The sequence below is a fragment of the Microcebus murinus genome, chromosome 3 (genome assembly GCF_040939455.1).
Source record: "Microcebus murinus isolate Inina chromosome 3, M.murinus_Inina_mat1.0, whole genome shotgun sequence".
NCBI lineage: Eukaryota > Metazoa > Chordata > Mammalia > Primates > Cheirogaleidae > Microcebus > Microcebus murinus.
Window position 1 is genome coordinate 113277891 of NC_134106.1, and position 12062 is coordinate 113289952.

The following is a 12062-nucleotide window of genomic DNA, read 5'->3' on the forward strand; positions in this document are numbered from 1 at the left end:
TATTAAAAATGTCAAGGATAGGCAGGGCACAGAGGCTCATGCCTGTAATCCTAGAACTCTTGGAGGGTGAGGTGGGAGGATTGCTTGAGGTCAGGAATTCGAGATCAGCCTGAGCAAGAACCAGACCTCATCTCTATCAAAAATGGAAAAAATTAGCTGAGTATGGTGGCATATGCTTGTAGTCCCAGCTACTTTGGAGGCTGAGGCAGAAAGATTGCTAGAGCCCAGGAGTTTGAGGTTGATGACACCACTATACTCTAGCCGGGGCAACTGAGCTAGACTCTGTCTCCAAAAAAAAAAAAAAAAAAAAAATGGTCAAGGACAGAGTTTCTTTTTGTTTGTTTGTTTGTTTTTAAGGATAGCTTCAATGAGAAGAATAATCAAAATAAAAATCAGAGAATTACCAAAGAGAATAACCACTGGGTGTCTTTAGCAATCACCCAAACAAAACCACAACATTAAAAATTCAAACCAGAGAGGAGAGGGGAGGAGGGGAGGGGAATAAACCAACCTAATGGGTACAATGAACACTATTTGGGTGACACTCATAGCCAGGACCTCAAGCATTACAAAAAACAATCCATGTAACCTGAAACATTTGTACCCTCTTAATACTTTGAAATTTAAAAAAAAGAAAAAGAAAAACTCAAACCATATTCAGTGCCAATTCCTAAAGCCCAAATAGATTCTATAAATAAAAAATAAGAACATATATATTTCTCTACTGTTTACTCTTTGCTGTGTTTAATAACTTTAATCTACCTAGCAGCTGGTTCTATGACTAAACAGATAAATGACATTTCTCACATCACAATTAAACACTATTCTAAAATAATGGAACATACACAAAATAGAACTACAGAAGTTATAAAAGGCAGAAAAGAACAAAAATAAGCAATTAAAAAAAAATCAGCTACTCAGGAAGCTAAGGTAGGACGATTGTTTGAACCCAGGAATTCAAGACCAGTCTGGCTGATGCCACGGCACTCTAGCCCGGGCAACAGAGTAAGACTCTGTCTCAAAAAAAAAAAAAAAAGACCAGCCTGGGCAACATCGTGGACAACACCTCAAAAAAACAAAAATAAACAAACAGTCATGAAAGGACCCTAGAGAGCACACATTTTTAAGGCTTATTTCAATTATTATGAAGCCTCAAATTTTCATAATCCTGAAACAAATATCATTTAAGTTTTTAAAATAACCTATTTTTTCCATTTGATAGTAATATGGTAATATATATATATCTAAATATAGAGCTATAAAATATATTTTATTATATTAAGAAAAAAGCATAAGCTTACTGGAGCAAATTTAGAATATAAGAAAAGAAATTCTATCACCCAGAGGAAACTACTGCTTAAACCATTTAAAAACATGGCTTTCAGAAAGGACTGTCATCAAATGCTAAGAACTGGGGGTAAGAGAAAACCCAACTTGTCAAACCAGTTAAGTGAATAGTCAAGCTCTAAAGTTTTACCTTTAGAGTTAGGAAGTGACATTTCATCCACAGGAATAAAAGTATATTTGCCTTATAGGTGGGGCTGGCTCAAGAGTCACAAATATCACACATGTAATAAACATTTATTTTCCCATAGGTATTCAATAAAATTATTTTCAACTAGAAAAGCAGGTTTTAGCTTGACCTGCAGAGACAAATATTCGAACTAAACAGTGTAGATTAATGAGTGCTACTGGACAAGTAACATAAAGAAATCTGGCATGAGGGAACCACCACCCATTGTCCTAACACATGGGCACCTAGTTTCACAAATAGACTGCATTGTAACAGAATGTCCACTTTCCACTAGGCACTCTAGCAGCTCCTAATTCTCTTAAGGTGCTACATATTCACAGAATCTGATGCGCTGCTCAGTTCACAAAGTAATAAAGATTATGTAATGACAAGCCTCTTCACAATGCTGCCTTACTGTGTTTTGCTTGAGTTTCATATACATAATAGAGCTCTGCTTCAGAGATGTCAAACATAAGCAACTATCCTACTAGTAAATGCAATTTGGCAATTTATGAAAAGCCTTAATATATGTGAAGGAAAACAGAATATGTCACTCTAAAATATGCCTTTGATATAAAAATTATGGTTGAGCTGAAGGCAACTAAGACGCAGCAAACAGAAGAAAATCTCTCTCTATCCCTTCTTTTCTGCCTAAAGCCAGGAAATAACTTCTCCTTCACTGGAGACAGCTCTACAGACTCTTATCAGCCTAGAGACAGCACCAGAGGAATCTGTAAACAAACCTTACTCCATTAGTTTCCTCCTTTCCCACGGTTTCCCATTCTTGGAAGCCTAAAACTCTTTCCTTTGTCCTGCCATTTTCCCACAAACGTATCATTCTTTGTTGAAGACTCTATGTAAGCCAGAATTCTAAGCCATTGCTTTGAATTACTTTCATTGAGGTTTCTTCCACTTGATGTGTGCTGCATGCATTAATAAACTTGTTTGTTTTTCTCTTGATAATCTGTCTTTTGTTATATGAGTCCCAACTAAGAACTCTGAGGGGTTAAGGAAAAAATATTTTTCCTCTTCAACAACTGCATACAAAGAATGTTTAAGTATTGTTTATAATAGCAAAAAGTATATCAACAACCTAAGATTCCAACAAAAGGAACTCATTTAAACACTGGTACATCCCCACAATGGATTACTGTTTAATCCATAAATACTTTAAGATAAATATATACTGGTATATTCATAATGCAGTAGTGAAAAACAACACACACAAAATGACCCCCATTTCTGTAAGAGTATATGAAATCTAACTGCGCTAGGCTTCACCATCCTGTGAATGTCACACTTTCCTTCCTACGGTTTCATGGCACAAGACTGGATTGGCTTAAATGCTAGCTTATTGGTTCCATTCAAAGTATTCCTCAAGTTATTTCTGAGTGTCCCGAAGAAAAAAGATGTGCCACATAATAGCCACCAAGTCTGTCAACTACATTTATCATGCAGGATCCATCTTTCTGCTTTGATTCTTACTGTACCCTCACCACTGCCCATAGTGTCATGTGGAGAAACTTCCTCACTGTCCACTCCCTGGTAGACATGCTAATGTCAGAGCCAAAGGAATGACCCCACAGGCGCCTAAAGCTTCCAAAACTGGGAAAGAATGGCCTCCTCTCACTCAGAAGTTCCCAAGTCTGTCAACATATGCAAACAGATGCTAAGGAAAGGGTAAGTGGTTTCCAGTGACACCAGCCCAAAGTACCCTGTTATATGCCTATTTGCCAAGAAAAAGGAGAATATACACAAATTTGTCAACAGTGGTTATCTTTAAGCATTCTGTACTTTTTTCGTTTTCTTTATTCCTTATTTGTGATGTTAAAATTTGCTTCAATGAACAGGGTTTGTTTTTGAGGTAGGAAAAAAAACCCAATTTTTGAAGTTAAGAAACAAAATATTTAAGTAGCAAATACATTACTGAGAAACATTTCCTTAAAAAGCAAACTGTAAAAATAATTTCTGACAAATATTCACAATCATTTGGCCTTTAATCTGTCCCCAGTGCCAACCACCCTTCTGGCCCAATGGCACTTACATTCCTGAAGACATTCTGTGTCCGTGCAGTAGGACTGGGACTGCCGCAGCTACAAGGAACGAGAAGAAAGAAAGTTAGCCATTAGATTTAACCAAAAGTGGACAATAATTATTAGAAAGGTCATGTTTTATTTTTAATAAGTGCTACCACATTATATATTGTACCTTCCAAATCTGATACAAACACAGAATACACTGAGGGACTGTCTACTTTTTTTTTTTTCTTTTTTAATTTTTATTTTGTTCTTTTTCTCAGACTTGTGATTCTCTTTGGAAATCAATGTCTACTTTTTTTCTACTCAAAATAGTTTTCAAATACAATGTGATCTGGTATAATTCACCTGTTTAAGGAATAAAAAAAAAAAATCACCTATGACAGAAACTCCTGCTACCATATGTAATTAGGCTTCCCAAAGGAAAAGTGCTAAACTTCAGAGAACTAACTGGAAAAAGAGTAAACTCCTTTGTTAATGAGATTTTTCTTCTCATTGAAAATTAGAAGCAGATAGAGAAAAAACAGATTCTATTTGTAAAAAAAAATGCACCTTTCAAAAGAAGAAATAGAATTTTTTCTTGTATCTGCGTAAGCAAACAGTAATTGGATAAATAAGAAACAAATAAAAGGAGTTACCACACGGGGTGGTGGTGGGATAGAAAAGTAGAGAGACTGTGACTGAGATGAGAGCTAAATTTTTCAATGTTGTATTTTCATATAATCTGATTTTTGAATCATGTGATTATCAATTTTAAGACAAAATAAAAAAATTTTAAAAAGCCCATCTTATCAGCAACACAGGTCATTTACACATGTCATTTTTTTTCATAGAAACAGGGTCTTGATATGTTACTCAGGCTGGTCTCAAACTCCTGGCCTCAAGCAATCATCCTGCCTTGGTCTCCCAAAGTATTGGGATTATGGGCATGAGCCACAACGTCTGGCCTAGGTCACCCTTTTAGAAATGTACAACCAATGCTGAGGCCTTTTAGGATGTTTAGAAATGAAAATCTCATAAATCACAAAAGAGTAATAACTAATAAGTGAGAGGCATACAACTTTTCAATTCAGTCTCATTACTCATTACATCTTCTCTCTATGACTTGCAATTGTTTGGGAAAGCAACTGCAGAGCAGGTGTGCTTAGCTGGTTCAGCATGGGCTCTCCAGAAAGACAAGCCTAGATTTAAAGTCTGACTTTCTAGAATTTCAACACCTCCAATCTTTAGTTTCCTTACCTGGTAAAATGGGGATATAACATTACCTATATCTCAGAGTACTAGTGAGAATTAAAATGAATAATACATGTGAAATATAGTTAACAACCCAAGACATGTTAGCTTTTATTACTGTGCCACACATATTATGGCCTCATCTAAACAATTATTGGAATTAACTATACAAATCATTTTATAATTATTCTCTAATTACGTTTATTCTGGTATATACCACTAAAAGTAATTCTATTTGAACTAGAAGAGAAAACAGACCTTAATGTAAAAGTATGTTGTGTATCTCAACCCTAAATATGAAAGGAATCAACCCAAAAACTCTTACTAAAATTGTACACTCTAAAGAAATTTTTAAAAAGACTATTATGCCCTTAAGTCACAAAACAGACCCAACAAACCCCAATAAACCTCTCAATTTGTTTGCATGATTTTAAGTTTTATGTTTTCCCAATAAGTAATATGTGTACACAGTACAAAATCTAAAAGTACAAAAGGATATTCTGTGCAAGGTAAATCTCCCATTCTTTCTTTCAGCCTCCCCGGCACTCAGTTTTTTTGTGATTTTTCGGAGATGGCCTTACATTTTCACAAATATATATATACATATATGTATTTTCCTCATTTCTCTCCCACTTCCAAGTAGTATTGTAGAGAAAGTAAAACAAAGAGATCCATTAGGTTAAAAGGTCTGGGGAACAAATAAGAACTATTTAATCACTTAGATAGCAAATAGCGAGTAAAAATAATTTTCCTACTGAATTGATTATCCTGGGTTTATTCTTTAGCAATGATATAGCAGATTTCTAAATTTATAGATGAAATGTAAATGATCAAACAATTATCAGCTCTTTGTATCAAGTGTACCCTTGTCTTGAGGTCTGACTTGCTGCCTGGCTGTAGTTCAATGATATTTATGAATAACATGATTTCCACATGAAAAGCCCCCCAATTTTTATATATCCATTTCCTTACACATCTCCTTCCAATGCACTGCCCCATCACCAGCCCAGGCTCCTTCCCCATGCTTCCATTAGTCCCATGCTTCTTTCCTGGATCCTCCTTTGTGAATATCCAGGTCTGGGTTTCACCCCATACCCTTGTAGTCAGTGGGTTTGTGGTCTACACCAGGGGTCACCAAACTACAGCCTATAAGCTAGAGGCTTGTTTTCATAAATAAAGTTTTACTGAAACACAGCCACACTCATTTGTTTACATATTGTCTATGTGGCTTCCACTACCACAGCAGAGTATTGAGCAGTTGCCACAAAGACCCCAAGCCTACAATATTTACTATTTGGCCCTTAAATCGGTGAACACTGCTAATAATGTTGCTCCGTTAAAATTACAGAGGAATTACCCATGAGGTGAGACAAAAATATTTTTGTCTAGGCATAAAAAAAAATGATCATTTAGAAATATGTGAGATGCGTATTATGTTTAGTTATAATATAACAATCATTTATTCACTTACTCATTCAAAATATTTACTGAGGCCGGGCGCGGTGGCTCACGCCTGTAATCCTAGCTCTCTGGGAGGCCGAGGCGGGCGGATTGCTCGAGGTCAGGAGTTCGAAACCAGCCTGAGCAAGAGCGAGACCCCGTCTCTACTATAAATAGAAAGAAATTAATTGGCCAACTAATATATATAGAAAAAATTAGCCGGGCATGGTGGCGCATGTCTGTAGTCCAGCTACTCAGGAGGCTGAGGCAGAAGGATCGCTTGAGCCTGGGAGTTTGAGGTTGCTGTGAGCTAGGCTGACGCCACGGCACTCACTCTAGCCTGGGCAACAAAGTGAGACTCTGTCTCAAAAAAAAAAAAAAAAAAAAAAAAATTTACTGAATGCCTACTATGTGCCATATATAGCTCTAGGTGCTGAGGATATGGTGTGAAAAAAAAGTTTTTACTGTTAATCCCATAGTCTTGTGGGAGAAATCAGACAATTAACAAAGATATTATTAAAATGTCAGAAAGAGGCCGGGTGCGGTGGCTCACACCTGTAATCCTAGCACTTTGGGAGGCCGAGGCGGGCGGATTGCTCAAGGTCAGGAGTTCGAAACCAGCCTGAGCGAGACCCCGTCTCTACCAAAAATAGAAAGAAATTAATTGACCAACTAAAAATATATATACAAAAAAAAAAATTAGCCGGGCATGGTGGCGCATGCTTGTAGTCCCAGCTACTCGGGAGGCTGAGGCAGGAGGATCGCTGAGCCCCGGAGATTGAGGTTGCTGTGAGCCAGGCTGACGCCACGGCACTCACTCTAGCCTGGGCAACAAAGTGAGACTCTGTCTCAAAAAAAATGTCAGAAAGACATGCAGAGAACCAAAACAGGATAGCATGACAGAGGGCAGCTGAGCAGCCACTTTAAATCCGGCAGTCAGAGGCAGTGACACCTAAGGGCTATTCACACCACAACAGAGCACTCGGAGAGCGAGGAAAGGCCCTTAAGGGAAAGCTGTCTGTGAGCTAGTGCTGAGGGACCAAAAGGCCACTGGCTGGGCCACTTAGCTGCTGTACTTAGTCAGCCTCAGAACCAAATACATTCTGTGTAAAATGCTCAAAACTCATCCCAGCTTGCTGTTAATGTCATCTGTCTAACTGCCTCCCACTCTAAGACATACCAATATACAACAGATACCTGTATGTTTTATCACTGTGGAATAGGAATACTTTTTCATCGTATAATATTTGAGATTTATTTTAACACAAATGTTAAAATTTACATATTACTTTTTACTTTATACCAAATAATTCATAATTTGTTATAAATTATATAACAAAATGACAGTACAGAATGCTTAGAAATTAATGTAGATTTACTTAGTATCCTAATATAGTTATCTTTGTTACATATTCTTTTCTAGTCTTAAAATATGCATATTTTCACACAATTGCAATTATTGTAACAAATACTTATTAGGAACTTGCTATGTGCTAGATACTGTACTAAGAACTTTAGCTCATTATCTTATATAATCCTCCTCACAACCATTGCAGGAGAGAGGTACTATTATTACTTTGCCAATGAAGAAACTGAATTTTGAGGAGGTTTAGCTAACTTAAATCCAGCACTAACTCCAAAATCTAAATTCTTAACCATAATTCCATTCTATTTTACAATGAAAAAAGTTTTATATCATAATTTTAGAGATCACTAGCATAAAACATTCTCTAACCACAATTACAAGTTACAAAATATTCTAGTGAGTTGGTGGGGTGCTGTGGCTCATCCCTATAATCCTAGCACCTTGGGAGGCAAGGCCAAAGGACTGCTTGAGGCCAAGAGTTTAAGACCAGCCTGAGCAATATAGAGAGACGCCTTTTCTACAAAAAAATAAGAAAAATTAGCTGTGAATGCTGGTACATGACTGTAGTCCCAGCTACTCAAGAGGCTGAGGCAGGGGGATCACTTGAGCCCAGGAATTCGAGGCTATATTGAGCTATGATCCTGCCACCGCATCTACTCTGGGCAACAGAGAGAGACCTTGTCCTCCCCAAAAAAAAAAAATCCAGTGAGTTGATGTACAGTAGAATTGAAGTGAAACAAATTGAGAGTAATGTGAAAATAACCATAGGTATACAGTTACTCAGTAGTTTTCTAAGACCAACAGGACTAGTGTTTTGTTCCCTGCCCCCCAGCACTAAAAGAGATTGCTCTTTAAATGTCACCAGGAAGAGTATGTTTCCCTTTGGGACTATGCTAAAAAACCGTAATGTACAATTTCTACTGCGACATAAATTTCTATAAAACCAATTAACTCATACAAATTGGTTAACAGAAAAATTATGTCACTTTAATGTGGAAGCTGTGTTGGTTCATAAGTGATTTTTCCCAGTTAAGGGGAGCCTGAAAAGTGGAAATCAAATTATGACTTTCAACAGGAATGGATATATACACTCTCAGTTCACTGCTGGGCAGGCAGGAGCACTTTCAGCTTTAAGAAAATGAAAAATGAGTCCTATATGCGTGCGCTCACACACAGGACCAAGAATGAAAGAAATGATTCAGTAGGAGCCTGGCTAAGTGAAACAACTTCATCTTAGACCAAGCTACAGCGAGTGTTGGGGCAATCTTGCCAAGAGCTAGTGTTGGATACTGTTCTTCGATGGGTTCCTGGCTACATTCTTCCTGTTTGAAAACAGGCTATGTTGTAGGAGGCTCTGAAAAATGAAATGCTCAAGTATCATGACCACATTCCAAGTCTAGCAGTTACGGTTTTTTTCCCAAAGCAGAGATGCTAGAATGTATATTCAATATGTTGGATGCAAACACCTATGATGGATAAATTATAGTCTTTTAAAGATTTCAAAAGCCATCTATTTAGCAAAACAGGAGAATCTCAGTTTTGACAGAACTTAAGCAGAAAGTACTCATTCACAAGTATCTCAGTTTTCTATTGACTTATTTGGATAATACAGTGGTACTACAGCTGGTTTTGGCTACTCCAAAAGGAAACAATTTGTAGAAATAAGAAGAAAAAAAACAAGAATACACACTGTGAAGGAAACAGACATGGCAGCATCTATAAGATGGAACTGCAGGCTTCAGATATTTTCTGTGTTATGATAGGGCTGGGGCTGGGGTGCCACATGTGGACTATCTACAGACAATAGTCGTTGTCGAGGTAAGCTTTCATGTAAACACTGATCCTAGGAAAGAACTGAAAGTAGAGCTAGATCTTCCCAACTAAATGATGATAGGCATGAAAAGTTCTTGAGGTAAGTTAGCTTCAAATTAGCATAGACAGCATAATATGAGTAGATACTATTGAAAACTGAAGATAGTAAGTAGATGTGTGCAGTTTAAAGCATTCTGTTTTTTGTTTTTTTTTTTTGAGACAGAGTCTCACTTTGTTGCCCAGGCTAGAGTGAGTGCCGTGGCGTCAGCCTAGCTCACAGCAACCTCAATCTCCTGGGCTCAAGTGATCCTCCTGCCTCAGCCTCCCGAGTAGCTGGGACTGCAGGCATGTGCCACCATGCCCAGCTAATTTTTTCTATATATATTTTTAGTTGGTCAATTAATTTATTTCTATTTTTAGAGAGACGGGGTCTCGGTCAGAGTGGCTTTGAACTCCTGACCTGGAGCAATCTGCCTGCCTCGGCCTCCAAGAGTGCCAGGATTAAAGGCGTAAGCCACCGCGCCCGCCGGCCTAACTGGTTTTAAGTATTCTGATTGTCAGCAACAGGTCATGGGGTTCTAAATTGTGCCTATATTTCAAAACACTAGTTTTTTGTTTTTTTTTTTGAGACAGAGTCTCGCTTTGTTGCCCAGGCTAGAGTGAGTGCCGTGGCGTCAGCCTAGTTCACAGCAACCTCAAACTCCTGGGCTCAAGCAATCCTGCTGCCTCAGCCTCCCAAGTAGCTGGGACTACAGGCATGCGCCACCATGCCCGGCTAATTTTTTCTATATATATTAGTTGGCCAATTAATTTCTTTCTATTTATAGTAGAGATGGGGTCTCACTCTTGCTGAGGCTGGTTTTGAACTCCTGACCTTGAGCAATCCGCCCACCTCGGCCTCACAGAGTGCTAGGATTACAGGCGTGAGCCACCGCGCCCGGCCTCAAAACACTAGTTTTTGAGTCTATATTATGCATCTGAAGATATAGAAGAGAACCCAACATGGAAAATCAAACATAAAGCCTCTATAAAAATAACAAAAATATTTTCTACTTTCTCAATGTTGCTCAGTATTATTCTAGTTGTTACAGATAGAGCAGTGAACAAAATGGGGAAAATCCCACCATCCAAAGATAAAAATTTTTGTTAACATTTTGGTTAATGTGTTCTACATACATGTATGTATTTTTGTAACATAGTACCTTATGTTTGCACATAAAAATTTACAAAATAGGACACTCTCCATATTATTTTGCCTTTTTTTTTTTTTGAGACGGAGTCTCACTCTGTTGCCCGGGCTAGAATGCTATGGCATTGGCCTAGCTCACAGCAACCTCAAACTCCTGGGATCAAGCAATCCTCCTGCCTCAGCCTCCCAAGTAGCTGGGACTACAGGCATGCACCACCATTCCCGGCTAGTTTTTTCTATATACACTAGTTGGCCAATTAATTTCTTTCTATTTATAATAGAGACGGGGTCTTGCTCTTGCTCAGGCTGGTCTCCAACTCCTGAGCTCAAACAATCCACCCACCTCAGCCTCCAAGAGTGCTAGGATTACTGGTGTGAGCTACATATTACTGGTGTGAGCTACGTATTACTGGTGTGAGCCAATTTTTCCTTTTTTTTTTTTGCCACACTTAACAATCAGCCTTCTTACTGGCTAAAAAAAGCTCTGACATTTAATGCTTCACAATATTTCATTTAATTCTACCATTTCCAAAAGTTTACATGAAAAGCAATGCTGTGGGTAAAGGTTCCTATAAATACATTCTTACAAACTTGATTAATCGCCTTAGGAAAGAACTGCTAAAGATATGCATAGTTTAAGTTTTGATATTCATTGCCAGACAAGAAGAGGGGAATTTTAATGAAAAATACAAACACAGGCCAGGCGCGGTGGCTCACGCCTGTAATCCTAGCACTCTGGGAGGCTGAGGCGGGCAGATTGCTCAAGGTCAGGAGTTCAAAACCAGCCTGAGCAAGAGCAAGCCCCGTCTCTACTAAAAATAGAACTTAACTGGGCAACTAAAAATATATAGAAAAAATTAGTCGGGCATGGTGGCGCTTGCCTGTAGTACCAGCTACTCGTGAGGCTGAGGCAGGAGGATCACTTGAGTCCAGGAGTTTGAGATTGCTGTGAGCTAGGCTTACGCCACGGCACTCTAGCCTGGGCAACAGAGACTTTGTCTCAAAAAAAAAATACAAACACAATACTTTCAAGTATTCCTGCATAAGTCCAGTGTTCCAGCTAAAATACCAACTAGAACCTGATACTACTTCTGATCAAATTTAGTTCTTAATGATTAAAAGCAGTATCTCAGCCGGGCTCCGTGTGGCTCACGCCTGTAATCCTAACACTCTGGGAGGCTGAGGTGGGAGGATTGCTCAAGATCAGGAGTTCAAAACCAGCCTGAGCAAGAGCGAGACCCGTCTCTACTATAAATAGAAATTAACTGACCAACTAATATATATATATAGATAAACTTAGCCGGGTATGGTGGCACATGCCTGTAGTCCCAGCTACTCGGGAGGCTGAGGCAGGAGGATCACTTAACCCCAGGAGTTTGAGGTTGCTGTGAGCTAGGCTGACGACAGGGCACTCACTCTAGCCTGGGCAACAAAGTGAGACTCTGTCTCAAAAAAAAAAAAAAAAGTAGCGTC

General features: G+C 38.5%; 1 protein-coding gene across 7 annotated transcripts in view; it reads right to left on the minus strand.

The window, feature by feature from the left end:
- SMIM14 (small integral membrane protein 14) overlaps window positions 1–12062 on the minus strand; it is an 83567-nt gene that overhangs the window by 17197 nt on the left and 54308 nt on the right. For all 7 annotated transcript variants that reach the window (XR_012918658.1, XM_012753925.3, XM_076001198.1 and 4 more), the window contains one exon: window positions 3558–3606. Coding sequence is in view for 6 of the 7 variants with exons in the window: in XM_012753925.3 (XP_012609379.1) it covers window positions 3558–3606 (49 nt within the window). In the remaining variant the exon portion in view is untranslated. The remainder of the gene's footprint in view (window positions 1–3557; window positions 3607–12062) is intronic.